The sequence below is a fragment of the Atheta coriaria genome, unplaced genomic scaffold (assembly GCF_025399875.1).
Source record: "Atheta coriaria isolate IRGN ID8LTWV9N9 unplaced genomic scaffold, Caltech_Dcor_3.1 hic_scaffold_7_pilon, whole genome shotgun sequence".
Classification (NCBI taxonomy): domain Eukaryota; kingdom Metazoa; phylum Arthropoda; class Insecta; order Coleoptera; family Staphylinidae; genus Dalotia; species Dalotia coriaria.
This window is the reverse complement of record NW_027045449.1, coordinates 658,351-685,452: the sequence shown is the minus strand read 5'-3', so window position 1 is coordinate 685,452 and position 27,102 is coordinate 658,351. Positions and strand designations below refer to the sequence as shown.

Here is a 27,102-nt window from a genome sequence, read left to right as displayed (position 1 = left end):
AAAAAGATGTCCCTGATGCATCAATGATCCCCACCCTGTTAGCAGGTTACCTACCACCTGATAAGGTCTTAGCCAACGCTCGAAATTTTCTGTCACTGGCATTACTTAACGCGGAATCATCCGCATCAAGGGTTGAAGCGCCACCTGCTGCACAACCTGTGCCAAGCGGATTCACATGCATACCTTGCGGAATTCGGTACTCGTCAATGAGTACCCTGGAAGCTCATCAAACGTATTACTGCTCGCATCGCGCGAATAAAAACGCCGACGATGATTCGAAGGTCACCAACGGTGAACCCAGCGGGAATCAATCAGATGCTGATCCGTCTGATGTTGCTCCCAAGGCGGCGAAAACCGGCAAACAATACACATGCACCCATTGTTCATACAGCGCTGATAAGAAGGTTAGTTTGAATCGTCATATGCGGATGCATACGGTCTCGCCTAGTCCCGCCGCCGTCGCCGTCCCCAGCGTACCAGCAATCGTCCCCAATGGGGAGGTGCTTAACGTTGCTGCGGCTGTCGCTGCTGCTGCATCTGATAATCAGGACAGATATTGTACACCATGTGACATACGCTTCAATTCGTTGAAGACTTACAGAGCACATAAGATGCATTATTGCAGTTCACGTCACATGATGAAACAAGCAGCTGGTAAGGCTGCATCATCATGTAATTCCGGTTCGACACCCACTTCTCCGGTGGATACCACATGCCGGTCACCATCTTCCCCTGGCACTTCCGGTCCTGGCTCAGCGCCTGGTTCTCAACAACCTGTTTTGGCTCTACCAACGAATCCCATAATCTACGTGCCATTTTCACTGTTACGAGGTGCTAGCATGCTACCGGATATGATCCCGACCATGTCCGGAGCACCACCTGTTATACTCCTACCGGATGGCACCCTGCAACCGATGCCATTACTTCTGCCTCAGGTGGCGAACACAGAAGTGTTGAAATCCGCGAATAAAACCAAGGAACCTCTGGTGAAGAGTGATCCTGGTACACCTCTGGATCTTTCCGTGCGGAAAACCCCGGAACCGAACAAAATCAAAAACGAAAATAACGAGCATGAGAAGGAGAACATCAAGCAGTATAATATCCCATCGGAAAAATCGGATATTACATCGATGCACACCTCACCACCAGTCACACCATCATCTCAAAGTTCTTCGACGTCCCCGAAGAGGAAACATGAGGATACCACATCGCGGAGTAACAGTCCCCGAATGGTAAGACCTAAATCTTCTGATGCGGAGAGAACTAGTAGGACTAGTCCGGAAGTACCCACCGTGCCATACGCTCTGCAGAATATCAGCACCATGTTGTTACGAGGTGCAACCTTAGCCAATCCGCTGATACCACCAGAGGTACAACTGCGTTTGGCTGGTACGGACTTACCAACAATCCCAGCTGCTACCACACCGCAGATCCTGGTCAAACAAGGTGTTTCCAAGTGCAAAGAATGCAATATTGTGTTTTGTAAACATGAGAACTATTTGGTTCACAAGCGGCATTATTGTTCAGCCCGGGTGCATGATGATGAAACATCTAGGACCTCGGGTAGTCCCCCGGTGAGTCCGGGGAGTGCTGGTGCGACTAGTCCCGCCGCTGCGCAGTACCAGCAATTGATCTGCATGGCTTGCGGTACTAAATTCGGTTCGATTGACAATCTCACCGCTCACCAGGCGTATTACTGCACGAAACGGAATCAGGATGTGGTGAGGTGTTCCAAGTGTCGCGCGATTGCGGAACCTGGTCATCAGTGTGCCACCCCAACAGGACCTGTGAGTGGATGGAAGTGTCCACGATGTGATGTAGTCAGCATCACGCCTAGTGCTGCGCAAAGACACATGGAATCACACGCAGGGTGAAGGCTTACAGGTGTACCATCTGTAGATACAAGGGGAATACCCTACGTGGGATGAGGACTCATATTCGGATGCATTTTGATAAGCGATCGCCTGATTTACAGGTAAAGTATTAATATTTAAGTGACTATCATGGTTGACGTTATTTTTTAAAAATTTTATTTACAGGAGGAAAAGTACATCTCATACATTTTCGAGGATGACGCCCAGAATACCATCGAAGTGAACATAGCGCCATCTACAACTTCCACTACCGATGATCGTACTACTTCTCCCTCGTCAGAGGGACGAGCTGAAACCGTGCATCAATGTTCACACTGCTCTTTCACTGCCGCCAGCAAGGCGAATATCATCCGCCATGTTAAGACAATGCATACACCGACAGAACCGCCTCCTACAAATGGTACTCCTGCTCCCAGACCTTCCGCGCCCAGCGAGGACCAACCCCCACTCTCTTCCAGTCCTATTTCTATTGTTGACGAAGAAGACGAAGTGGTGGTAAAGAAAGAAGCCATTGAACCGGAAGTTATTATTGCTCCGGTAGATGACGCTCCACCTGCTGTCACCCCGCAAACGGAAGCCGATTTAAAACTCGAGGGGTTGTCGGAAGAGGACGCTGAGATCTTGCAGGAGGCGTCACGCGCAGGTCCCAAGTACTGTCGGTCGTGCGACATCTCCTTCAACTACTACAACACGTTCATTGCGCACAAAAGTACTACTGCTCTAGTCACGCCGGCGAGGTGACCGCCTCCTCGACGAATAATAATAATCCGGCGACGGCGACACGACCCACTGAGGCGTCGGTGCTGTAATTGACCTCGCAGTTGTTGTTATATTGAACGTTGTTGTGAGCCAGTGTCCGCGAGGTGGCGCTGACTCCTCTGCATATGTATACGCGCATTTGTAAAGTGAACGTTTTTACGTTTTCAGTGTTATATCAATTAGGGGGTGCAATATTATGCGAGAAGCAAACAAAGCAAGTTTTAAAAACACACGTCTTAAAATTTAAACTATTAACGATTAAGCGATTCCATTAAATTTACGACGGCGAGCGAGAGCGGTGTAATTGTTTAGTTGTTTGTTTTAAATTTTATTTATATGCCAAAGCATTTATATATTTTATTATCTGATGATTTTACTTGTGCTCGAATCGTACCGATATATATATATGTTGTCGACCGCATATGCCAGTTACGCGATGTTTGTTACTACCAATTATTACAAATATTATCGTTTCTTCATCCACACACTCTTCATCATATATTTAAGAGATGACTTCTGTATAGCCTGTACGTTTGAGTTCTTTGAGTGGACTTTATGTACTGATGCGAGACGATAAGTAATATTTAAATTAGTCACGGTGTTGTGAACACCAATTATTTCATTAACTAAGGTATACAGTAAACCTTTACGAAGACAATAAATTATTTATTTGTAATGGTAAATTACAGATTCCTGTTTTTTTATCGACCTTATTGCATCCCTAAAACGAATAAATTCTTTACTTAAGTCGATAAATATTGTAAGTAAAAGTAGATTTATTGTACTCGTATGTGTGTTATTGTAATATTGTGAAATTTTAGTTTCGTCTTCTCAACTACGTGTTTATCAGTATGTTTGTGTATAAACAAGTTTTTTTGTTCGAGTGACGCGTGTTATCACTGCGTACCTGCCTTGTATCTGGCTACGCGCAGAGCACACGGCAGTCGTTACACCGCGTGGTCCGCGAACGTGTCCCTCTAATCGCCACGCGTTTTGAGGTTTTAATTGGATTGATCGTTGTGTATTCTTTCGGCCATCAGCAAAATATTCGGCACGGGCATGTGTGGCTGTTTTGTTTAATGATTTGTGGCGGTTAGAGTCTTCTTAAGTAAGAAATAAGTGTCCGTTACTCTGTGCGTGAGTTTTCAGTTGATATATTCCAAGTTATAAACTCACCTCATCAATGCACAGGTAAGTGGATAAATAATTTTTTTCACGGAAACTTACGGCGGTTTAACACAAATTATTTATTCCATTTGAGGGATATTAATTTTGCTTGTATTACGATTATGCTCGTATCTTGAAAATTACAAACACATGGTTCAATTCCGGAACGCGAGTTATAGTGATAGTTGTGTGTATACGCACTTGTACTCGTTGCGCTAGGAATTGTAGTTTTTTTGTTATAACTCGCGAACGCGGTCTCAAACTTAGTTCGGAATAATTTTCCCAGATGCGGAATTTAATTCTTTATTTCCCTGCATCGAATTTAATGACGAGAAAATTCCGTAACCCGAGTTATAGTGATAGTTGTGTGTATACGCACTTGTACGCGTTGAGCTAGGAATTGTAGTTTTCTTGTTATAACTCGCGAACGCGGTATTAAACTTAGTTCGGAATAATTTTCCCGGATGCGGAATTTAATTCTTTATTTCCCTGTATCGAAATTTATCGCGAGAAAATTCCGTAACGCGAGTTATAGTGATAGTTGTGTGTATACGCACTTGTATACTTGTACTCGTTGCGGTAGGAATTGTAGTTTTTTTGTTATAACTCGCGAACGCGGTCTCAAACTTAGTTCGGAATAATTTTCCCAGATGCGGAATTTAATTCTTTATTTTCCTGTATCGAATTTAATGGCGAGAAAATACCGTAACGCGAGTTATAGTGATAGTTGTGTGTATACGCACTTGTACTCGTTGCGCTAGGAATTGTAGTTTTTTTGTTATAACTCGCGAACGCGGTCTCAAACTTAGTTCGGAATAATTTTCCCAGATGCGGAATTTAATTCTTTATTTCCCTGCATCGAATTTAATGACGAGAAAATTCCGTAACCCGAGTTATAGTGATAGTTGTGTGTATACGCACTTGTACGCGTTGAGCTAGGAATTGTAGTTTTCTTGTTATAACTCGCGAACGCGGTATTAAACTTAGTTCGGAATAATTTTCCCGGATGCGGAATTTAATTCTTTATTTCCCTGTATCGAAATTTATCGCGAGAAAATTCCGTAACGCGAGTTATAGTGATAGTTGTGTGTATACGCACTTGTATACTTGTACTCGTTGCGGTAGGAATTGTAGTTTTTTTGTTATAACTCGCGAACGCGGTCTCAAACTTAGTTCGGAATAATTTTCCCAGATGCGGAATTTAATTCTTTATTTTCCTGTATCGAATTTAATGGCGAGAAAATACCGTAACGCGAGTTATAGTGATAGTTGTGTGTATACGCACTTGTACTCGTTGCGCTAGGAATTGTAGTTTTTTTGTTATAACTCGCGAACGCGGTTTCAAACTTAGTTCGGAATAATTTTTCCAGATGCGGAATTTAATTCTTTATTTCCCTGCATCGAATTTAATGACGAGAAAGTTCCGTAACCCGAGTTATAGTGATAGTTGTGTGTATACGCACTTGTACGCGTTGAGCTAGGAATTGTAGTTTTCTTGTTATAACTCGCGAACGCGGTATTAAACTTAGTTCGGAATAATTTTCCCAGATGCGGAATTTAATTCTTTATTTTCCTGTATCGAATTTAATGGCGAGAAAATACCGTAACGCGAGTTATAGTGATAGTTGTGTGTATACGCACTTGTACTCGTTGCGCTAGGAATTGTTGTTTTTTTTATTATAACTCGCGAATGCGGTCTTGAACTAAGTTCGGAATAATTTTCCCAGATGCGGAATTTAATTCTTAATTTCCCTGTATAGAAATTTATCGCGAGAAAATTCCGTAACGCGAGTTATAATGATAGTTGTGTGTATACGCACTTGTACTCGTTTCGCTAGGAATTGTAGTTTTTTTGTTATAACTCGCGAACGCGGTTTCAAACTTAGTTCGGAATGATTTTCCCAGATGCGGAATTTAATTTTTTATTTCCCTGCATCGAAATTTTTTGCGAGAAAATTCCGTAACGCGAGTTATAATGATAATTGTGTGTATACGCACTTGCACTGGTACTCGTTACGCTAGGAATTGTAGTTTTTTTGTTATAACTGGCGAACGCGGTTTCAAACTTAGTTCAGAATAATTTTTCCAGATGCGGAATTTAATTCTTAATTTCCCTGTCTTGAAATTTTTTGCGAGAAAATTCCGGAACGCGAGTTATAGTGATAGTTGTGTGTATACGCAGTTGTACTCGTTGCGCTAGGAATTTTCTTAAGCCGATAAATATTGAAAGTAACAGTAGATTTCGTGTATATGTGCTATTTCAATATTGTAAATTTTAGTTTAGTATTCTCAACTACGTGTTTATCAGTACGTTTGTGTATAAACAACTTTTTTTGTTAGAGTGACGCGTGTTATCGCTGCGTACCTGCCTTGAACCTGGCTACACGCGGTGTACACGGCAGTCGTTTTACCGCGTGGTCCGCGAACGTGTCTCTCTAATCGCCACGCGTTTTGAGGTTTTAATTGGATTAATCGACGTGTATTCTTTCGGCCATCCGCAAAATATTCGGGACGGGCATGTGCGGCTGTTTTGTTTAATGATTTGTCGCGGTTAGAGTCTTCTTAACTAAGAAATATGCGTTTGTTTATCCCTACGCCAGTTTTTAGTTGGTAGAATATATTACAGGATATAGAATTTCCTCATCAATGCAAAGGTACGTGTGTAATAAATTTTTTTCACGGAAACTTACAGCGGTGTAACTAAAATTGATTATTCCATTTGAGGGATATTAATTTTGCTTGTATTATCTTGCAAATTACAAACACTTGGTTCCATTCCTATCAGAATTATTAGTCCCGTTTCCGAAAATAACATGCATGATTTAATTATTACAAAGACGGTTTTAAAAATTATCTGTGGATTATTAAAATGACAATATTCATGTGGTCGACCGCGCTCAGTTTGCCGTCGGCCGTCGGCTCGGTCATTCTTTCGCTGAACACGTGAACGATTTTAATCGAATTGCACTTGTTAACATCATTAAATTAAAAAATCTCTTGTTGACGTAATAAAATCTTGTACGGTGAATAGTTCTTCGTTTTCGTAGTCTCCGTATATCTTAATATTTACAAAGAATTACCTAGTTATTTTTATCGTATTTAAAGGCAGTAATGCCACGCGCCGTCGCTTGCCGGGTGTTGATTTAGACGTTTTCTTTTCTAGCACCTTTTTGCTTAATTTCCCGATAATTTTCAGGTGAAATCTTTTAATTTATATTAAAATAATGTTGTTTCCATATAAATTTCCCGTGTCATGATGTGAATATTGAATATCTTTGTTGTTTCGAAAATTTTCTTTTTGTAACACCCTGTATATTAGTTTTCCTAACCGCACATAGAAGATTGTCTTTATTTGTGAGTTTTGAATGTTCATTGTTTTGAACTTGGGATTTTCTTTCTGGTACACCCTGTATATTAGTTTTCTTTTGTGTCCGTGAAAATTTTGCTTCAACTGTTGTTTTTAGGATTTTCCTTTTTGCACTTTGAATTTTCTTTTGGGAACACCCTGTATATTAGTTTCCCTGATCGTCTAGTGAAAAGGAGCGACGTTAGTAGTGTTAGTGATAGTTTTTTGTTTGCGTTGTAAATTTTCTTTTTGTAACACCCTGTATATTTGTTTTCATTTTCAATCACATAGAAAATAGGCTATTTGCTAATTTCATTATCCCGGTAGAACTTTACAAAGTAGTACTTGTTTGCATGTGCGTCGTAAGTCCTGCTTCAATATGGCAGCACGTATTCTGTTGACTTGTAAAATATAAACTTGTATTCTATTGTAAATAAATAAATAGTAAGATATATTTACTTCTTTGATTTAGGCGTATCCCTTCTATCATTACAGGCACAGGTCTCTAAGAGAGTTCCCTCTCTCAGAGGATGATCCCACTATAAAAATTGTTAAGGTACTAAACTTGTATTATATTACATTGTGTTTATTAATAAATAAATGTATAGAAATAGTATGTCTTATGCTTTGAATGTACCTCTTCTATCATTTCAGGTACAGGTCTCTATGAGAGTTCCCTCTCTCAGGGGATGATCCCCTCTATAAAAATTGTTAAGGTAACCTGTATGATTTGTGTACTCCTTCTTTCATTCCAGCTACAGGTCAGAACTTGTAAGAATATTTCTTAGTGTCACCTCTCTTGAGACGACTTAAAACTTAGAAATATTTGAACAAGACCTTATAAGGATTGTCCTTATAAGGAGTTTCCCCCTCTCTGGGGGTGATCCCCCACCATAAAAATTGTTGATATGCCTGATAATTCCGGGGATGAAGCGCAGAGACATCGTAGCTGTAGGTTGGGCCGGGAGCAATGGACACATCGAAGCAGTGGGCGATCGACCAGAGCGCCGGAGGCGCTCTGGGAGATCGACCGTAGACTGTCTTATAACGACACGTGCCAAAAAATTTAAAAATTCCGTCACCCCTATTCTCTCTTTCTTCTATCTCCTCCTCTTCTCTACTCTGTTCTCTTCCTTCGGTCTTCTACTCTTCTCTGCTACTCCTTTCTTCTTCTTTTATTTCTCTGTTCCCGCTCCTCCACTTACTTTCTTATTTCTCATATTGCCTTCACTTGTATTTCAATTCTCAATTCTCTCATATTTCGTTGCAATTCATATATGCAACCCAAATTACACCTGATATTTTTATATTTGAGAAAAATGCCTTCTATACCTGGGGTTCGATCCGTGTCTGCTAGCATGCCAGCAGGTGCACGTCTCCACTCGACCACCGAGTGTTTTTATTAATAATATTTGATTCTTCTATTTATGTTTCTACTTTTATCATGTTTTAAAAACAACAACACAATTTAAGCAACAGTTACGTTATACCCGCTTCTCACATATAAGACTTATATACCATATTATTTAAAACTGAAAACGACAAAAAGGATACCACAAAGAAATGTGAATGAGATTATAATTATACATTGTGTTTTATTGACAACATTTAAAAATAGTTACATTACAGTTACACAATATCAACAGCTAACAATTTCTGCCGCCGTAAAGATTTGCCTTTAAATACGCTCATTTCCAACACTTCTGCTATAAATATTGCAAACTCCATGGTTTGAGCTCTCACAAACTTCCTCACTGGGCATCAAAGTTGTCTACTTGCACAAATTAATTATAAATCCAACTTATTCTTATGCGCGAGAAGATAGCCGATTGCCGTCGGACACACGCGCGCTCAAATGAACCGAAAGTCAATCCGCGATTGATAAACACCCAACGCGTGCAATAACAAATGTAAAACTCCGGTCACGGCCGATTCTAGTAAATGCCGTCGATTGTGTAACAAATATAAATGAATTTATTTAATTATGATCTAAAGAAACAGAACTAGCCGCGATGAACACGCGCGATTCACCGCGTGGCCGGAATAAAACTGCATGTGCGCCGAACTGCGCTCAGCCAACACGACAACACGAGGTCACTATCAGCATTGCGCGATACGTTAGCTGAACGCGACAAAAAAAATGTTTACATACAAGCATCGCACGAATATCTAAACAATGAATACATAGCAGCGCTAGTTTTGGTACTATTAGCGCACTTGGCAAAATTTCAACGGCGCCCCAACTTGAAATCATGAATCTCACATTAATTGAACAAAAATAAAACTAAAGATACTCTTTTCACATTGAATCTAATATCCGAAAAGTTATAATAAATGAGAATATACTTATCATTTACAAAATAATTGAATCCAGAGTAAACAGTTACTGTATTCAACTCTGTTTCAAATTATTTCCTCCAGCGTTGACGATTTGTTGGCAAAAATTCATCGGCGCTCAAAAAATGAACCTCACAGTTTGAAATATCCCTGTGCTGAAGATTATCATGGTTGATTTTGGTCCTCAGGGTACGAAATTTCATTCTGCAGTGCCTTAAGAATTAAAAACAGAATTAGCGTTCAGGACATGTAGCAATATTACTGAGAAATACACTTACTTGCATATAAACATCGGATCATTGATGTGTGTTTTAAGATGCTGCAACACGGCAGAACTAGATGTAAATTCCTTTTCACATTCTGGACACTCATAGAGATCATCTGATTCCTCTCTTACAACCGCAAGACGCTTATATTTGCGGCGACGACCCTTAGATTCTGATTTGATTGCCTGCAATGATGCTTCCCTTAAAATAGAAACGCAAATTTACATTCAAAACTTATATTTCACGATTTCAACCTTCTTTGAACTTACTCAACAAGTACTTCTTGCTTCAGTGACTCCTTTTTCATGTTGGTAACTTCTGCAGGATCTATAAAATGTGCGCCATCCCTATTCAACACAATTTTAGTAAATTTAAACATTTAAAAATAAAAATCATTCTTTAAACTTACTCAACAAGATTCAACGCCTCCCTTTTTATGTTAGTGGCTTCTGTAAGATCTATACAATGTGCACCATCCCTATTCAACACAATTTTTGTAAATTTAAACATTTAAAAATCAAAATCATTTTTTAAACTTACACAAAAAGTGCTTCCTGTCTTATATCAAATGCAACTGTTTTATCTTGTAAATTAATAAACTCTTGCATATTTTTAATGCTTTTAGCAAAACGTGTCTGTACAGCATTAGCAAAGATTATACCCTGTGAACAATCATGGCACATCTTCCATTGATTGCATCCCCTCATGGTTGGACACTATTTCAACAAAATGTAATAATCTGTTAACAAATATCTTGATAAATAATTTAAATATTGTTAAAAATACTTACATTTGATAGCCTTTTTACAGCTTCAAATAAGGAAATTGGCTTATCAGCTTGTAATTCTGGTACCACATCATTTACAAACTTGCTTTCACAATTCCCAAGATTAACACCGCATAAAATACAAATTTCTTCAATGTTGAAGTTGAAGAATGGATTAGGTCGGACAATATAATTAGATGAATCCATGTCGAGTGTGAAGCATGGTCGGTCTGCACTGCTTGAATCACGACTGAGAACAGCGTGAAATTGGCGCGATTCCCAACGGTTTTTTAACGGAAATCCCTTCACACAGATTGCCGCAGGGATATTGTGCAGCGAGCACTTGACGGCAACCCTGCAAGTTTTCAAGGACCCATTCAAACATGGACCCCGGCTACAATTTTTAAATATATATTTATTATCATATTAGTCTTCGTAAAGTATGTGCAAATGAAATCATATCATTTTAGTTTTCCAATATACAATTCCACAAAAATCAAAACAAAGACAACCGAAAGATTAAATCCAAAGTTTAAAAAAAAGGGTAGCCTTCTTTTAAATTCCTAAAATAGTTATACATGTTGTGAATATACTGACGCCATTGCTTTGAAAAGTACGCAAGACACACCGTGAAATAACGAATCAATTTATTGCCGACGATGTTCAATTTTTGGCAAAGATGTCTTGTGTAGTATTAAACTTACCTCCGCTGGTCCTATGTACAATATGATATCTTAAGCCGAATGCTGTGTGAGTACCGGAAAATACACTGTTTATACATAAAATAATACCTAAATAAATGATCACAATTAAATAAACGACCGCATATGTGTGTTGGATGCATCCTTAGTCGACCTTGACGACGCTGTAGATTTTCCTAATGAACCAGAAGCACGCGAAGAAGCCAATGGTGCCCGTCAGCAGATTGAAGAGGAACACCATGATGAGCGTGTAGCCGAAATAGAGGAAACTGGAAGGATAGCCCTCGATCTGCAGCTTGGAATAGAAATAATGACAGCAGTAGAGGAACAAGTACATCGCCGTGAAGCCAGAAGTTAGATAAGATCGCCACCACCAGTGGTAATCCTCAGCGCACAGATGGAAATAACACAGCAGGACTGTGGTCTCCGCGCATGTGATCACCAAAATGATAAAAACAAGGAAAAGAAAACCGAACATATAGTACATCTGTGAGGACCAGATCGAGTTAAGGATGAAGAAGAGTTGAATGAAGATACAACCAAAAGGGAGCACACCGCCCATGATAATTCCCGGCACGGGTTTGGTATAGATAGACTGCTCGGGAATCAAGCGTGGGATTTGATTGGTGCGTACAGGGTGTTCGAGCGCGCGCTTGCGGAAACCGAAATACGCGCCGACAAATGTCAGCGGAACGGAAACCAAGAACCAAAGGGCTAGAAGGGCGAGAAGGGTGGTGAAAGGCACTGCGGCGGAACTACCCTGGCTCCAGAGTACCAGGTTCATTATGAAGAACAATCCAAAAACAAATCTGAAAGAATTACATTCATAATAACACCAAAAACATAAAAATTATTAAAATAATTAAATTATTACTTACCCAGGACATAGCATTGAAGTAAGAAGGACATTCGACTTCCATTTCTCACCACCGAAGCTTTTATAGATGATTGCCGAGGTGTAACCAGCCGGTGTACCCATCAAAACATACAGGACCATCGCACAAGTCATCAGAGCGCCGCGATTTGCAGGACTCAAGAAACCCAAACATGCAAACGCCAAAGTTACCAAAGTCATACAGAGAACCTGCACGCCTGATCCTAGCAAAACAGATAACAACATTCCTTTGCGTGGTGGTCGGAAGACATCACCATGAACCAGCTTCCAACCGAATTCTTCTTGTGCGTCCTCCCCGCTGTCAATTTGATTGTATCGCGCGATATCTTTATGCAAAGTGCGCAATAAAATCATGGCGACCATACCGGACAAAAACAGGACAATCACCAATGAATTTAAAATACTAAACCATTGGATATTTGTATGCGGCATGGATTCCAGGATGTAATCCCAGCGCGATGACCATTTTATCGTGTTATTCGGCACGAAAGTGACGGAATACGAGTAGGTAATCTCGAAATCACCCTGGAGATTCTTAGGGATTTCCAGGGGCGTCCGGATGTTACAATCTAAACCACTGAAATAATAAATAAATTAGTTTTTTAGTTGTTTTTTAAGTAAAAATATGAAAAATCTTACTCGTCGTGTTTGATTGACCTTGGAACAACCTTGACAGATATAATTCGGCCGCCATTACCGCCAAACTTCGTTCCCCATTCCTCTGCGGCTCCTGAATGATAAGTAATTGTAAGATCCACGTGATTATACAGGAAAAGACTATCTTTATCCGTGTTGATATTCATATTGCACGTGTTGCGTCCCTGTCTCCAAAAGCATCCCATTGGGAAACCCGTCGTGCAAAAAGTGCGCTCATCTTCGGTGATGTAACAGCTCGTCACGGGCATGTTGTCAACAATCCAATGGTGTTGGTAGTTGAGACTAATACCTTTCCTCAGCGTACTTAATCGACTCTCAGATTGAGCATTGTAGCGCTTTGTGCACAACTTCTCACATGTTGCGTTCTTCATGAATGTTAATTTGTATGCTGACGGCCGGATGCGTTCGCCGAACACCACCTGGCCGAGATTCTCCACCGGTGACTCGGCACTATCCGGTGGAGGACAGAAGTCAAAGTAGTTGTACTCATAAGGGATGACGGATTCTTCTGTGTTCAATCGGTTGACGTACATCAAAATATCCGACTGAAAAAGTAACAAAAATGTTTTTAAAAATACTTAGTGGATCTAATTGGATGTAATGTGCAAACTCTTTTTCCAGGAATCACACTTGGTTACCTCTTGTTTAAGAGCAGAGCCATTAAAGTCACATGCGCACGCGACGTTTAACGCGTTCTTAATTTAGAATACACTCAAGAAATGTGACATTAACTGCTGTAATGTTTATAAGAATGAAAATTTTTGAGATGAATTTACAAAGTATGTGGCACAATTCTATTTAAATCATTATCAGTAATTAAATATTTGATGATAGCATAATCCTCACCTTACAGTTTTTATCCAGATCGTTTTTATTGCAATAATTTACGGGTGCCATGCCCGGCAGGTAGAAACCAGCGCTGAAATCCACCAGGAGTATGCATGCGGCGATAATTATATGCTTCATTTTGCTTTATTTGGGCTTTGTTTGTATGTTGCACTGAATATCAACGCTGATGCATGTCTGGCAGCCGGCGCTCTTGTGAACAGAGGTGGTAAACGTCACCAAAAACGTTATCAAAGCGATTTGCACTGCTGTTTCGTTACTCTCGATGTTTATTATTTTGTATTTTTATGTGATGCGTGATGGCGACGTCAAGTGATAGTTTATAGTTACTTAGATATTCGCACTTTGTCTTCAAAGGGAATAAATCACATCGAGGTGCGTACACACCGTCCACTTCACCAACGAAATGAAACCTGAATTTTGACGTTGCACTGAAGGTGTAGTGACGTGAGACAAGCAGTGTTGCCACTACAAACACGTTTTTTACAACTAAATTTAAACGTTGCGGCCGCATTTATGCTGAAAATATATCAAAATAATTATTAACAACTGTAAACACCTTAAAAATACCCAGAATTAATGCATTTTGATTCATTTTTAGAGTTTTTAACAACTAATGAATTGATTTTAAGCATTTACACAACTGTTGCAATTTATCTATAATTTTTTAAATATTGATGCATTCTACATAAACTCTATATAATTAATTGTAGAATTTAATTTCTTATTGATTAATGTACTGATCGTAAATATTTCATTCTGCGCACTGAAAATATTAATTATTTACTAAAATTATGACGCACCTTCTTTACTTTGTTTACATTTAGTTCAATGTCGGAAAATTTCACAATTTTCCACAGAAAATCTCCTTAAAAATGGAATTGCAGTGCCTTAATGAAATAGATTGCAAACAAGGAGCCGTCCGGGCAGTCCGCTTCAATGGTAAATCACAATATTTAATTTAAAATCAACGTTTTAAGTTCATATTCTTATTGGTTATGTTTATAATCTCATGCGCATTTGTTTTTAATTGTTAGTTGACGGCTCATATTGTTTAACCTGCGGCTCCGACAAAAAAGTAAAGCTCTGGAATCCTTACCGCAGTTTAGCGCTGAAAGTCTATGGTGGTCATGGCAATGAGGTTCTGGATGCAGCTGGATCCTGTGACAGCAGTCAAATCATTTCCTGTTCGAGTGATAAATCAGTTATTACTTGGGATGTCTCCACTGGAGTACCTCTGAGGCGTTTACGGGGTCACGCAGCGACTGTAAAATGCGTTAAATATAATGAAGACTCCAGTGTGGCAGTTTCTGGTGGCTTGGATAATGCTGTCATGGTTTGGGATCTGAAGTCGAGAAGACAAGATCCCATTCAGGTTCTATCAGATGCCAAAGATTGTGTTAACACTGTTCATGTGACAGAATTTGAGATTATTACTGGATCCACAGATTGTTCTATCAGGAGATATGACATGAGAAACATGAAACTTGAAGCTGACTTCATTGGAGGTAAGTTTTCACTGAAATTTTTAACATTTTCTTTAAATGAGCCGCTTATTTTGAAAGTGACCTAACTCCGTTTTTCAATTTTTTGCCGGTTACCATGGTTACATGTACAACTTCATGTTATTTATCAGTGACGCAATTCAGATTGCTTATATTCAGAGAAAATGCGGTACATTTTTTACACATAGGTTTTCCGAATTAATTGAATAACTGACCCGTGTGGTTTGAAAGTGGCCTAACTCCATTTATAGTTACATCAAGGTATTTACTATTGATAATGTCGGAAAGCAGCGATGAAGGTAATTTCAATTAATTAGTATTTACAAGTCCACCTCATTTTTGGGACAATTGCGTTAGTTAATTAACCTGTACGTTTAATTAATATAAAACTTAAAATTTAATATTAAATTATAGAAATTATTGCAAGCATGAGGAAGAACCGAAGAAGACCACTTAGTTCAGATAGTGAAAAAGAAATAGTAATTAATAATTTAAAAAAAGCGAATAAGAAAAAGAGTTATAAAATAATATTCCTCGTCAGAGGATGAAGATTCAAATAACAATGGAGAAAAGATTGATGCACCATATATCCAAAAGTGCGAAAGATAAAACGGAATTCAGGAAAAAGATATTGCAGTTAAACCGGAAGTATTGTTCATGAAAAAATTTCGAACCAAAGATTGTGGTTGTCGGAATGCGTGCACAAAAAATTATAATGAAGAAGAAAGAAAGAATATTTTTGAGAAGTTTTGGGGTTTGGCAGATTTTAACAAACAAAATGTATTACTTCACGAAGCTGCCTGTGAAACGAAGACGTTTTTTTTCTTCAATTTGAAACATCTTAAATTATGTTGAATGGACTTGGGCATCTTCAAATTTTATAATGAATCTGGCTGTTAATTTTGAAAGTGGCCCAACTCCAATCTTGATAAGGAAACGCACGTTATTTACTTAATAATTGCCACTACTTTAACAGGAACAGTAAATTTAACATCCTAAGATACGCTTAAGCAGTATGACTCCTTTGTATCTTATACGTATATTTTTAAATTCATTGAAACGCAAAACTTTCAATATCTCGATTTGAAGATAAATGGAGTTAGGCCACTTTCAAAATAAGCGGCTCAAATATTCTTTGTTTTTAGCTCCGATATTATCTGTTTGCTTAACAAACGACGGACAATGTATCCTGGTAGGATGTGCAGATAACACCGTCCGATTAATGGACAAATCCTCCGGTGAAATGCTCGGTGAATACAACGGTCACAAAACCGACGACTTAAGTATTGAAAGTGCGGTTATGCACAGTGACAACCATGTCATTTCCGGTTCGAAAACCGGTGAGCTCTGGATTTGGGACTTGGTTTCCGGCAAGGTTGCCAACCGCTACGAACACACCTTCGGTCGAGCTCTGCATTCACTCCACGTCCATCCCAATAAAGATGTCGTCCTGACTGCGTCTTCCAACAGTATTAAACTATGGGGATCTAGTAATGATATTGTCAAAGTACCCAGCGCTCCCAGTGAATGAGCTTGTAAATAACAATTTGTTTATGTTTATAAATAACAATAAATTAAGTCGAAGTCAAACACAACATGAAAACAAAAACTCAATCATCAATTAATACACTGATTCAGTTTCCTAGAATTCATCAACAAACAAGTCTAAAAAATGCCCTAAAAATGCCTATCCATAAAAAATGTCATAAATATTATGATTTTAACAAATTGTGCGCGAATGCGAGAGTTGTCAGAGCCTCAGCAGCGTCTAATTCTTCTCTGCCGTGTGGCGCTTGATTCTTACACTTACTTTTCTTTTCCTCAACCTTTTCGTCAACCTCGTGGAAATACAGATAGTTTTTTTCGCTTGGTTTAAAGTTGGCGGCGCTTTCCAGCCATCGGGAGATCATGGACGGTTTTGTGATCTCGCTGTATTCGTAATTCGCTGGATTTTGACAGTCACGCAGATATTTCTCCATGATGTGACTTTTATATTTGTTGTGTTGTGCGAATGGATTGTCCTCAACGCATTCTGCACCTTCTGTTGTAGAACTTATAAAGAAACATTGTGGTTGTACAGCACAACGTTCAGTTGTTGCCGATGTTGCGTTGGAAGACCGCATTGCTGAGCCAAGATCATCGTTGTAATCAGAATCTGATTTGCCAGCTTCTAATTCTTGCCAGATTGAATCTTCTGAGCAAATTGAAAAGTGTTCTACGTTACCTTGCACCTGACTGTTGTAGGTTTTTATTAAATGTCCCCAGGTTTTTCTTTGCGGTTCTTTTCCAGCGTTTTTTAGTTTTCTACGCCAGTTTGCAAACCAATTGCATACCTTTAAACATATAAAAAATTAATTTGTACATTTGGTTGCATAAATATTTAAATATTATACTTGAATGTAAGTTAACCCTGTTTGTACTGCAAGGGTTTTCTTCTCATCACGATTCGGATAAGGATTATCTCTCCGTCGAACCAGCCAGTCTTTTAAAAAGCGTTTAATTTCCGGTGTGAAGAGGCGTTTTGGAGGCCGCCGATCAACACCAAATGCTTTCCTATGATTTAATTGTTTATACTATTTAAAAAGAAACAAACATGTTATGTTTTTTATCCAACCTGCTGTAGCGTTTATTCCGCACAGGTCGACGGGTCCTTTCCTTGTTGCCACCTTCGAACACGCGCTGCTCCATACCGCGAGGGCTTTTTAATTCCTGCTAAAATAGGAAATGCGGTTACAAAAATAGAAAATAGAAAACAAGATGGGCGATGTATAATGGCCGGTCGTCGGAGTCGTGTATTCCGACTTGTTTCCGCTCTGCTGCACCAACCACGCCATCAAAACAAGAACGCACTATCAAATTACCCACAAAAAATCAATGGTCACCCAAACCGGGGACATTTTTATCAGAATTCCAATAATATGCGCACCAGAAGCCGAAAACATGATGCGACATTAAAACTTTTTTCACTTGCAGATTAAGATTAGACTTGGACTACGTGACACGATGAAAAAAAGAAAAAAGGGACAAAAGTTACCTTACTGATTTTGTGTTACCTGTCCACGAACATGGAAAATTTGGTGCTTGCTGGGCACGCTTTCACACACACAACACGACTCGGAGAATTTCAGGCAAACAGCAAACAGTGTCAAAGGTAGAACTGAGACAACAGATGCGCGTTTAGATCGGTGGATCTGTGGATCTGGGGACATCGCCGCCGGCGACTACTGCAACACAGTTTTATTTTGAGAAACATCTCCCGCGTGCGCACGTGTGTGCCTGTGTGCCGGGCCACGCACACCATTACAATGGTTCTAATTTGTATCAGTAATTAAAACCGGCGTCAAACAACAATATCTCTTTCAGCCCCGTCAAAAAAACCTCAAAATTTTAGGGTAAAACATCAAATTTCCTATGTCAACCATCTAAAAACATAAAAAGAAAGTGAAATGTTGTAGTGATTACATAATATTTAAGTCGCTGACCTTAAAAAACGCACGCCAAGAAAAAAAAACGAATTTCCCGCATGTTTTGTGCCGCCATTTTGAATCCACACATGTTTACCGCGATTTTATCATGAAATACCACGTAATAAACATAAATGCAATGCGATGCATTAAAATAAACAATTTATCACCGGTGATAACGCAGAAAACGATAACATTCGCGCTGCATTTGATTGTAATTGATATTGAATGAATGAGTTGCGTCATAATAAAGTGTAATGCGAGCTTTCGGCGCGCGCGGAGAGGGCTCGTCGCGCCTCGAAAATAACTTTGCGCGCGCCAAAAACCGTTGTGGTTGTACCGCTGCAAGGTGTGCGCGATTCCCTCGAATCCCTCTCCGCATTTTCTGCTCGTTTCCCAAGCGCTTGCCTGCTTCTCGCGTGCGCAGTTTAGTTTCGTAGTAAACTTGTGACCGGCATCATCGTGAACGGACGTGCGAGCGTGTTTCATTCAACGTGAAAAAATGGCACATTAACTTTACCTGTTTTTAACTTAGTCAAACATTGAGAAACAATGGCGGACGAACTTCCGGAACAAGAAAAACCAACCTGTGAAGATAATGAAGACAATGGTAGTTTGATTGATCAACCGGTGAAAATCAAACGGAAGATTACCCTCCTCAATGGCGTGGCGTTGATCATTGGGACCATTATTGGCAGTGGAATTTTTGTATCGCCTACTGGAGTTCTTCTAGAGACGAATTCCGTTGGGCTTTCTATTGTGGTCTGGTGTTTGTCTGGTTTCTTCTCCATGCTTGGCGCGTTGTGCTATGCCGAGCTGGGTACCTCCATCACTCGTTCAGGTGGTGATTATGCGTACATCTACGCTGCGTTTGGACCGCTTTGTGGTTTCCTACGCCTCTGGGTGGCCATTCTGATTATTCGTCCCACAACGCAAACCATTGTCGCGCTTACCTTTGCTAAATACGCAGCGAAACCATTCTTTCCTGAATGTGACCCACCGGAGAATTCAGTGCGACTTTTGGCTGCTGTTTGTCTGTGTAAGTAAAAAGTTAAAAATTTTATTTTTAGTTTTTTCATGGCCTTAATGACTTTTTTGTTTAAGTGACGCGTTTTTCATGAAATGATTACATCATACACATGTGAATATGAGAATATTGCACATGTGCTGGGCCAATATTTGTTTACATTGAGTTAACATTAACATAAACTTTTAAAATACTATGTTTCTGTTATCTGCCGATGATTCATCAAAGGGGGACCGACCTGTTGCATCTCTTTCATACCCACGCGTGCATTTTTTGCTTTATCTGTGTGCAAACAATGCGACATAAAGTAAAAAATCAAAATTGACCGTGACTTTAATCATTTTCGTTTCGTTGCGCTGGTCACACAGCGCTCATCCGTAGTGCAGAGTACAGTTGTGCATAAAGTTGACCCTTTGTGCGCTTTGAGAGAGGAAACAATAGTTCAGCATGGCTTAACGATGCGTGATAAAAGCTAAACATGCGCCATCTTGCATACTCATTCAAAAGAAATTGTCATTATTCATGAATGTATGCGATTAATCATATAGGTTCTTTACTAGGAGTATCACATCACAATGGGCCGCAATTAAAATCTAATTTTCCAACCAGATGACCATGCAGCTAACTCTGTCGTTTTCATTTTGTTTTCGCAGGCCTGCTGACGGCGGTTAACTGCCTGAGTGTGCGATGGGCGATGCGGATTCAAAGCGTCTTCACTGTGGCCAAGCTATTGGCATTGGTGACTATTATTCTCGTTGGGCTTTACTATCTTGTATTTGAAGGTAAGAATTAATCAAAAATATACAATGTGTTAAAGTTGATTTTTTCAACTAAATTCTCTTGTAAAATGGCATACTTTCAATTATTGCATGTCTTGTACTAGAATTTTGTAATAGAAGAAGCCGTAGAACGTGATTATAAAGTGCAATGGCACCGAGAAGTCCACGAAGTCGAAGACATTGTAACATGATTCTTCTCCTACGCTCCCTCTGCTCATATACTCATTCGTGCATGCAATGTCACATTGTGTTATGAAGCCTGACAATCTTCATGTTTGCATTTTAAATTTCATTACTCCGTGTTGTAAACTAGTAAACTAATTATGCATGATCGGATTATTGCCTTGAATGGATGATGATTGCCCACTTGTTGCTTCCATAATTAAATTTCTGTGTTTAATGATTTGCAGGCAAAGTGGAACATTTTGAAAATGCATTTGATGGCGATTATAGCCCGGTGCAAATCTCCAAGGCGTTTTATTCCGGATTATTTGCATTTGGCGGATGGAATTTTCTTAATTTCGTGACAGAAGAACTACAGGATCCTTACAAGTGAGTTATTTTATTGATAAAATGTGGCGTTTTGGTTTTAATCACGTTTCTTTGTTTGTTTTTCGCTCTCTGAAGCTTTTGAATGATAGAATTCAGGATATTAAAATGTATGAGGCTCCTTGTTGCATTAAACATGCCGAGGCTAGCGCGTGATTTCTCACGAATGTAACCACTTACCACGATCGAATTTCATCCTGCGTCTAGTTCCTGATTAGATTGATTTAGATTGTCTCTCTTTTCATTTGCAGGAATCTTCCGCGAGCGATATGGATCGCGTTGCCAATGGTAACGGGCGTTTATGTGCTCGCCAACGTTGCTTACTTTGTGATTTTATCCAAAACAGAAATTCTAAGCTCCGAAGCTGTTGCAGTGGTAAGTTATAAATAGAAAAACATCAACTAAACGCATATTTGTTAAATATTTACATTTCAGAGCTTCGGATTAAAAACATTCGGTTCTTTCGCATGGATTGTCTCCGTTTTTGTCGCGCTGTCGACATTCGGCGGCGTGAATGGCATTCTTTTCACTTCATCACGACTATTCTTCACTGGATCCCAAGAGGGACATCTGCCAGTGTTATTTTCTTTTGTTCATTCAAAACGCCACACGCCGATTCCCTCATTAATGTTTACAGTAAGTATTTTTTACTTTTACATTACATATAAAACAATAATGATTAATATTTTATTATTTTTAGTGTTCGGTATCATTGGCGATGCTTTTCGTGAGTAACGTCTTCGTCCTCATCAACTACTTCAGCCAGATTCTCTGGTTTTCCGTGGCGGCAAGTCTCGCCGGCATGTTATGGCTGCGTCACAAGGAACCGGAAATGGCGCGGCCAATCCGTGTGAACACCGCCATTCCAGTGCTGTTTATCTGCTGTTGTATGTTCCTGGTGCTCTTCCCAATCGCATCAGAGCCATGGAACGCTGTTATTGGCTTAGCTATTACTCTTTCTGGCATTCCGGTGTATTACCTTTTTGTTACAAAGAAGAACTCTCACGATAAGAATTCCTGCGGCATGAAGATTACGATATTTTTGCAAAAGGCGCTGGATCTTACATGTCCCGAAATCGAACAAAAGTTACAATCAGATTAAGACAATCATATCTCTATGGATATAACAAGGGACCAGTTTAAATTGAATCTTTCTTAATTTTATTACTATGAGAATCATTATTTAATACTCATTTGCTTGATATATTTTATAAGTATTGTTAAAACACCACATTATTATCAAAATTTATTCATATTGTTTTATTTCTAAACCTTTTAGTTTTTCCTTTAAGTTTGATGCAATATTTTCATCAATATTCAACTCCATTGTTACTTCTTTGAAGACTTCAGTGACTTTAGTTTGTACAAAACCTAATTTCTTAAACATTTTTATACTTGCTTCATTTTCCTGCCCTATTTTAGCTGTGAATTGTTTAATTTCTAGTTTTTCTATACCATACCACATCATTATCATCATTGCTTCATATCCACAACCTTTTCCTTGAGCTGATTGTTCAGCTATCATTATTTCTGGTTCAGCTACTTTCTTATTATCTGATGATAAAATGAATAAATTTGTATCACCTATCATGGAAGCCACTTCATCATCAGTGGCTTCAAATGATTCCTTGTGCAAAACTATAAATGTTAGCTCTGAAAGTATACAAATGATATATATGATCAATCAATATCATGATATGTATTAAGGGAAATATATACTGTCTTCATCAATTTGCCATGACTGTTGCATATCATATTCTTGTTCTAGGGTGAGTGGTATAGAACCAGTAAGGCTTTGGAGTTCTTCAGACTGCATCCATTGATGATATCTAAAGTTAATAGCAGCCATTTTATATATGAATTTTTATTTTATAGATTGTTTAAACATACTTTGGTACATGTTGTTTTTGGTACGGTACCAAAATGACTTTGTTTCCTATTAATTTTGTATTTTTGTTGATAATCATCGTTTACAACTAAAATAACCTCGAAAATACATTGAAATTTAAAATGTAATCATGAGTTTTATTATAGGCAACGTTAAAAACACCGGTTTCTATAGTAGTAACAGTAATGTTATAGATTACTTTCAGCGGCTGCCGCTAGAGGACGCTGCAATTCACTATTCTCCATTTCTGACGTTAGCGCGCATAGTAAAACTACACACGAAAGTCAAAATTCAGAAATAGATAACAATTCATATCAAATTCAAATCAAATTCAAATCCCCATCATACAAAACCGCATAAATTCTTATCAAAAGGTCAAAACGCGTCGATTTCCAGGTTTGTTTTGGTTTCTTCGCCGTTGTTTACAAATTCTGTTTGAAAACGTGTGCGGAACGTGCGTCGAAAATAAATCATGTCCGTTATTGACTTGACCAAGTCCGATTCGGATGTCACGCTCCATCCCTACAAGAAACCCCGACGCGATTCCGACGTGAGCGTAAAAAACGGTATCTACAACTTAAAACTCGAAACCCCGGAAAATTTCGAAGATCAATACGTGGACGATGAAGCCATGGACAGACTGTATGCGCCCTTCCCGAATAAAATCCACAAATCGCATTCGATGATCACAATCAAACCCAGCGAGACATTAAACGCAGTATCATCCGAAGAATTGATGCATCAAAGCAGCCATTCGCTGAATTCAAATTTCGAATACACATGTTTATACAACGTGCCACCCGGCAGAGCTGCAGCTATACAGTATGTCCAGGCGATGCAAACATCCGAAAGTGCAATCAATCTCAAACGCAGCTATCCATTCACCACAGTCGATAAAAACATAAAAGTTTGTATACAACCCGAAGATATCAGTGACATGCGCAGTGATGACGTCGATGACACTGATCAATTTTTGACAGAAGATCTCGTTATACAAATTCAACGTGAACGCAACACAAATCACTTGAATGAACTGGAAGCATCCGTTTTCGATATGGATATTAATTCCTTCATGGAATTATATGATTTTGGTCCTTTGGAGCAAGATTAACCAAGAAATTAATTTAAATCTATGAGAATAAATATTTTTGTTACTGTTTTCGAAAACGAATCAAAGAATAAATTACAAATGTTAACTTTATAGATGACTAGCTTTAATATCTCGCGAATATCTAAAATAATGAAGTTGCTTCCGTACGCGTCTGTAGTCACAGAAGAAGTAACAATGAAGTAGAATGGCGGGAAGTTTAAAATGGCTGAAAGTATAGTCTATGGAAGTATAGTGTACAGTCTCCATAGTGTAGTCAATTGGATTTGATGTTGACGTAGCTGCCGGTAATACAGTGTGATAATACAGTGTGATGGTACTATAGTACTTAGGTTTGAGCTTCATTGCTGGAATGCTAGATGGCGTTAAAGTAGTCAAATAGCCAGATGCAGAGGTATTATTGGCTAAACAATTTCTTTATTTTATTTAAAAAATAATTTTCTTTATTAAATAAAAAGTAGCCTATAACCATTCGGGGACCACTAAGAATATGTGTACAAAATTTCATGGTGATCGGTTAAGTAGTTTTTGCGTGAAAGTGTAACAAACATCAGGACTTTCGCATTTATAATATTAGTAGGGATTTTAATACACGCGGGTAATTATGGGGTGTGAAAGTTTAAAATCTGATTGTAATCTGTGATTATCAGGGTGTAAAAGTGTAAAGTGCGGGTTTTTAATTTTAATGATTCCAAAATGATTGGGGGTTTATTTCGCTTATCTCAAACACTTTCATTCTCTATGTCTACGCGTTTGAGAAGAAAAAAAAAAACGCGCGTTTTTCTTCGTAATTCCGGTTGCCTTATCGTAACCTCAATTGATGACGGTCATTAACGTGCTTCTTGTGCGCTGCCAAAAAGAATAGTTACCCGGCTACCCCGCCCTCTACTGGCAAATCAGCGGTACTAATTGATGTCATTAATCGCTGCGCGCGCTCAGCCCCGGCGAAGAAGTAAAATCTATTTACATTGTTTGCGTTATGTCGCGCAGTAAATGTCGAAAGTGTTACGTGTGTTACCCTTCAGCAGTTTTAAAGACAACAGCACTTAAACACGCATAATAGGCAATTCGCCAGGGGAAACACAATGGCGCAAAATAAAAAGACATTTAATGCCGTGAGAACGCGCTGATCACTTCAACTCTTCAACGTTTTCAACAAGGTATTGAAGAAAATACAATTTAGATAAAATTTAGACGTAATTGTATGAAAAGAAAAACAGTTATTTCTTAAACTTGAAATTTTGATTCTTTTTTTGTGTTGAAGCTCATTAGGGGGTCAAAAATTGCGTAACCCAAGTGGCGTCCCGCGACGCACTGAAGAGATGCACCCGATAAGGACCACCCCGTTCACACGCCGCTGTGGGTTTCGAAAACGATAAGGGATAAGCGCGCAGCGCAACCAAAACCACCATTATTGGTTATTGGTTGATGGCCGCTGCAATGCGAGCACTTTGATGTGCTGTGCCGTTGCGTGCGGAACGGTAAAGAGAAATTAGACAAAGATAATGAGGCGCGCGCGCTTGCTGCTGATAGCGCGGGGCGAAATCGGGCATTGTGTGCGGAGAGAAACGTCAAACGGCAATCACCACCCTAACCCGCATTTAATTTGTATCGCATCGCTCTTAATTGTGCACCTCAATCAATAAATATTTGTAGTCGTCTACCGCACCAGTTCTATTTTCACAAAACTTTCGTTTCGGTTATGTTACAAATCTATATTATATACCTATATATATAAATGTATTGCTGTTCGTTAGTCTCGCTAAAACTCGAGAACGGCTGAACGGATTTATCTTATCTTGGTCTTGAATTATTCGTGGAGGTCTAGGGAAGGTATAAAAGGTGAGAAAAATTCGAATAATTGCCGGGAAAATCCTCAAAACAGCTCTTTTCTATAGAATAAAATTTGACATTGAGATTCAATCATAGTTATAGTTAAATAGTTGAATTCGAGATGGCGCGCTGAAGTGCATTATTGACAAAACTTTATATGTATAATTTCTTTAAATTAAAATTGCTAATCTTATTGATAGAATTGACTCTTACTACGAGTATGTCTAGAACAAGAGAGTATAAACGAATTAGGTACATTTTTATTAAACACTGCCGAAACGAAGTCGCGGGCAACAGCTAGTTGTAACTAAAATGCAATAGATATTATGTATAACTGGTTGCCTATATATTACAATGCACTATAATATCGTAAATATTAATTTAACTACTAATTGCGTTTTATTACGCGCAATTATCCAACAAAAAATTTGATCTCAAGTTAAATTTAAATTTATTTCATTGCTTTGAACTCGAAGAGTAAACATTACGAACGTAAACACGTGCGATAATAAAAATGCAAATTACAATCAACCGGTAGCTATGCAACTAAACGAACCTGAAAGGGAGCGCTGCCAAACCACACGCCACACATCTTCAACTTCGTCTATTGTGTGAAGAGACACACCACACCAACTTCTTTGTGCGTACTCTTTGTGTGCTTTATTTACGACTGTCGGCATTCGAATGCAGATTAAACTCTACCTGTGCTCGGTTTGTCACTCAAATATTATTCATGCACTAGTTTACTAGTTTGTTGATGCGTTAATGTCATCATAAACTTTTTTTTAATAAAAGCAACCCTAAAATGCAAAATTTACTAAAAAGAAACTTGATTTCAATTTGCATATTGCAACTATGAAAGAAACTAATGCTGGTGTTTATGGATAATAAAAAAATCAATTTGTCGATTTGTTCCGTTAAGTATTAAACATTTTATAACTTTATTTCTCTGCATGCACCCTTAAAATAACCCAGAGGGTGAAATTGTAAAGAATCCATGAGAATTCCAACAATTAAAAGCAAATCTATATCACTTTAAACTACTTTAAAGTCGCTGAGATCTCTATCAACTTTTATACAATTTCCACAATTCTTATTTCCTACTTTTACTTCATTGACCACCGGTCTGAGATCTCCAGTGGTGATTACATTGTAAAATTTGTCTCAATATCCCTCTATTCTTACATTTAGGGGACTTGCATTCATTTGTCCCCATATTTTCAACTTTTAACTTTCCAGATCATTAAAATCCAAGCCTGCCATGGAAATAAAACAAAATTAAAACAAGCGTTGTTTACTTTTTATCAACAACACCCTAAGAAGTCATTAATTGTC

The 27,102-nt window shown here is 38.7% G+C and overlaps 8 protein-coding genes and 1 long non-coding RNA gene across 14 annotated transcripts in view; 5 read left to right on the top strand and 4 right to left on the bottom strand.

Moving 5' to 3' along the window:
- The window catches only part of LOC135795727 (zinc finger protein ush), a 55,059-nt gene extending 51,743 nt beyond the window's left edge, over nt 1–3,316 (top strand). The window contains 4 exon segments of the mRNA XM_065307487.1: nt 2–1,869; nt 1,872–1,975; nt 2,040–2,577; nt 2,580–3,316. Of these exon segments, the coding sequence (XP_065163559.1) occupies nt 2–1,869; nt 1,872–1,975; nt 2,040–2,577; nt 2,580–2,683 (2,614 nt within the window). The 3' untranslated portion in view covers nt 2,684–3,316.
- A 5,405-nt stretch (nt 3,317–8,721) lies between these two features.
- Nucleotides 8,722–10,770, bottom strand: LOC135796772 (uncharacterized). Its single transcript, XM_065308923.1, has 6 exons — nt 10,540–10,770; nt 10,290–10,465; nt 10,159–10,227; nt 10,019–10,096; nt 9,762–9,950; nt 8,722–9,696 (listed from the first exon to the last, which is right to left on the bottom strand). Exons 1-6 carry the CDS (start codon nt 10,720–10,722, stop codon nt 9,555–9,557), a joined length of 837 nt encoding a protein of 278 aa, XP_065164995.1. The 5' UTR covers nt 10,723–10,770; the 3' UTR covers nt 8,722–9,554.
- A 140-nt stretch (nt 10,771–10,910) lies between these two features.
- TM9SF2 (transmembrane 9 superfamily protein member 2) lies at nt 10,911–14,054 on the bottom strand. The gene is made up of 4 exons (XM_065308913.1): nt 13,615–14,054; nt 12,751–13,313; nt 12,095–12,688; nt 10,911–12,025 (listed from the first exon to the last, which is right to left on the bottom strand). The coding sequence occupies exons 1-4, from the start codon at nt 13,732–13,734 to the stop codon at nt 11,362–11,364; spliced, it is 1,941 nt and encodes a 646-aa protein (XP_065164985.1). The 5' UTR covers nt 13,735–14,054; the 3' UTR covers nt 10,911–11,361.
- Nucleotides 14,055–14,394: 340 nt separating this feature from the next.
- Nucleotides 14,395–16,714, top strand: LOC135796771 (WD repeat domain-containing protein 83). The gene is made up of 3 exons (XM_065308922.1): nt 14,395–14,556; nt 14,652–15,122; nt 16,265–16,714. Exons 1-3 carry the CDS (start codon nt 14,490–14,492, stop codon nt 16,648–16,650), a joined length of 924 nt encoding a protein of 307 aa, XP_065164994.1. The 5' UTR covers nt 14,395–14,489; the 3' UTR covers nt 16,651–16,714.
- LOC135796774 (uncharacterized) lies at nt 15,129–15,914 on the top strand. Its single transcript, XR_010549398.1, has 2 exons — nt 15,129–15,418; nt 15,534–15,914. It is a non-coding gene; the product is annotated as an uncharacterized lncRNA (long non-coding RNA).
- Nucleotides 16,709–19,376, bottom strand: LOC135796770 (homeobox protein Mohawk). 6 transcript variants are annotated; one of them, XM_065308918.1, is made up of 7 exons: nt 19,237–19,376; nt 19,104–19,170; nt 18,173–18,343; nt 17,734–17,831; nt 17,513–17,672; nt 17,344–17,452; nt 16,709–17,244 (listed from the first exon to the last, which is right to left on the bottom strand). In XM_065308918.1, exons 3-7 carry the CDS (start codon nt 18,326–18,328, stop codon nt 16,832–16,834), a joined length of 936 nt encoding a protein of 311 aa, XP_065164990.1. In that variant the 5' UTR covers nt 18,329–18,343; nt 19,104–19,170; nt 19,237–19,376; the 3' UTR covers nt 16,709–16,831. The 6 variants fall into 6 exon arrangements, with proteins under 6 accessions (XP_065164990.1, XP_065164987.1, XP_065164989.1 ...); XM_065308915.1 differs by having other exon boundaries at nt 16,709–17,452; XM_065308917.1 differs by having other exon boundaries at nt 16,709–17,452; nt 17,734–17,828.
- On the top strand, nt 18,928–22,187 carry JhI-21 (Juvenile hormone Inducible-21). The gene is made up of 6 exons (XM_065308914.1): nt 18,928–19,622; nt 20,264–20,392; nt 20,800–20,941; nt 21,190–21,313; nt 21,374–21,574; nt 21,639–22,187. The coding sequence occupies exons 1-6, from the start codon at nt 19,136–19,138 to the stop codon at nt 22,038–22,040; spliced, it is 1,485 nt and encodes a 494-aa protein (XP_065164986.1). The 5' UTR covers nt 18,928–19,135; the 3' UTR covers nt 22,041–22,187.
- Mnat9 (microtubule-associated Nat9) lies at nt 22,077–22,973 on the bottom strand. The gene is made up of 3 exons (XM_065308924.1): nt 22,829–22,973; nt 22,658–22,767; nt 22,077–22,591 (listed from the first exon to the last, which is right to left on the bottom strand). The coding sequence occupies exons 1-3, from the start codon at nt 22,903–22,905 to the stop codon at nt 22,185–22,187; spliced, it is 594 nt and encodes a 197-aa protein (XP_065164996.1). The 5' UTR covers nt 22,906–22,973; the 3' UTR covers nt 22,077–22,184.
- A 77-nt stretch (nt 22,974–23,050) lies between these two features.
- Nucleotides 23,051–24,027, top strand: LOC135795684 (uncharacterized). The gene has a single exon (XM_065307444.1). It carries the CDS (start codon nt 23,299–23,301, stop codon nt 23,935–23,937), a length of 639 nt encoding a protein of 212 aa, XP_065163516.1. The 5' UTR covers nt 23,051–23,298; the 3' UTR covers nt 23,938–24,027.
- The last annotated feature ends 3,075 nt before the right edge of the window (nt 24,028–27,102 follow it).

What these genes read in the sequence shown, in the direction of transcription:
- JhI-21 (XM_065308914.1), top strand. Translation starts at nt 19,136, where the DNA reads ATGGCGGACGAACTTCCGGAACAAGAAAAACCAACCTGTGAAGATAAT. An exon ending in GAACTACAGGATCCTTACAA is followed by an intron (nt 20,942 to 21,189) that starts GTGAGTTATTTT and finishes TTTCATTTGCAG; the next exon opens with GAATCTTCCGCGAGCGATAT. An exon ending in TTCCCTCATTAATGTTTACA is followed by an intron (nt 21,575 to 21,638) that starts GTAAGTATTTTT and finishes TATTATTTTTAG; the next exon opens with TGTTCGGTATCATTGGCGAT.
- TM9SF2 (XM_065308913.1), bottom strand. Translation starts at nt 13,734, where the DNA reads ATGAAGCATATAATTATCGCCGCATGCATACTCCTGGTGGATTTCAGC. An exon ending in ATCTGGATAAAAACTGTAAG is followed by an intron (nt 13,314 to 13,614) that starts GTGAGGATTATG and finishes TTACTTTTTCAG; the next exon opens with TCGGATATTTTGATGTACGT. An exon ending in ACTTCAATGCTATGTCCTGG is followed by an intron (nt 12,026 to 12,094) that starts GTAAGTAATAAT and finishes TAATTCTTTCAG; the next exon opens with ATTTGTTTTTGGATTGTTCT.
- LOC135796771 (XM_065308922.1), top strand. Translation starts at nt 14,490, where the DNA reads ATGGAATTGCAGTGCCTTAATGAAATAGATTGCAAACAAGGAGCCGTC. An exon ending in CCGGGCAGTCCGCTTCAATG is followed by an intron (nt 14,557 to 14,651) that starts GTAAATCACAAT and finishes TTTAATTGTTAG; the next exon opens with TTGACGGCTCATATTGTTTA. An exon ending in TGAAGCTGACTTCATTGGAG is followed by an intron (nt 15,123 to 16,264) that starts GTAAGTTTTCAC and finishes CTTTGTTTTTAG; the next exon opens with CTCCGATATTATCTGTTTGC.
- LOC135796772 (XM_065308923.1), bottom strand. Translation starts at nt 10,722, where the DNA reads ATGGATTCATCTAATTATATTGTCCGACCTAATCCATTCTTCAACTTC. An exon ending in CTGTAAAAAGGCTATCAAAT is followed by an intron (nt 10,466 to 10,539) that starts GTAAGTATTTTT and finishes TTGTTGAAATAG; the next exon opens with TGTCCAACCATGAGGGGATG. An exon ending in GATCCGATGTTTATATGCAA is followed by an intron (nt 9,697 to 9,761) that starts GTAAGTGTATTT and finishes TTAATTCTTAAG; the next exon opens with GCACTGCAGAATGAAATTTC.
- LOC135795684 (XM_065307444.1), top strand. Translation starts at nt 23,299, where the DNA reads ATGTCCGTTATTGACTTGACCAAGTCCGATTCGGATGTCACGCTCCAT.
- LOC135796770 (XM_065308915.1), bottom strand. Translation starts at nt 18,328, where the DNA reads ATGTCCCCAGATCCACAGATCCACCGATCTAAACGCGCATCTGTTGTC. An exon ending in CGGAATAAACGCTACAGCAG is followed by an intron (nt 17,673 to 17,733) that starts GTTGGATAAAAA and finishes ATTAAATCATAG; the next exon opens with GAAAGCATTTGGTGTTGATC. An exon ending in CAGGGTTAACTTACATTCAA is followed by an intron (nt 17,453 to 17,512) that starts GTATAATATTTA and finishes ATATGTTTAAAG; the next exon opens with GTATGCAATTGGTTTGCAAA.
- Mnat9 (XM_065308924.1), bottom strand. Translation starts at nt 22,905, where the DNA reads ATGATTATCAACAAAAATACAAAATTAATAGGAAACAAAGTCATTTTG. An exon ending in CAAAAACAACATGTACCAAA is followed by an intron (nt 22,768 to 22,828) that starts GTATGTTTAAAC and finishes TATTAACTTTAG; the next exon opens with ATATCATCAATGGATGCAGT. An exon ending in ATGGCAAATTGATGAAGACA is followed by an intron (nt 22,592 to 22,657) that starts GTATATATTTCC and finishes GTATACTTTCAG; the next exon opens with AGCTAACATTTATAGTTTTG.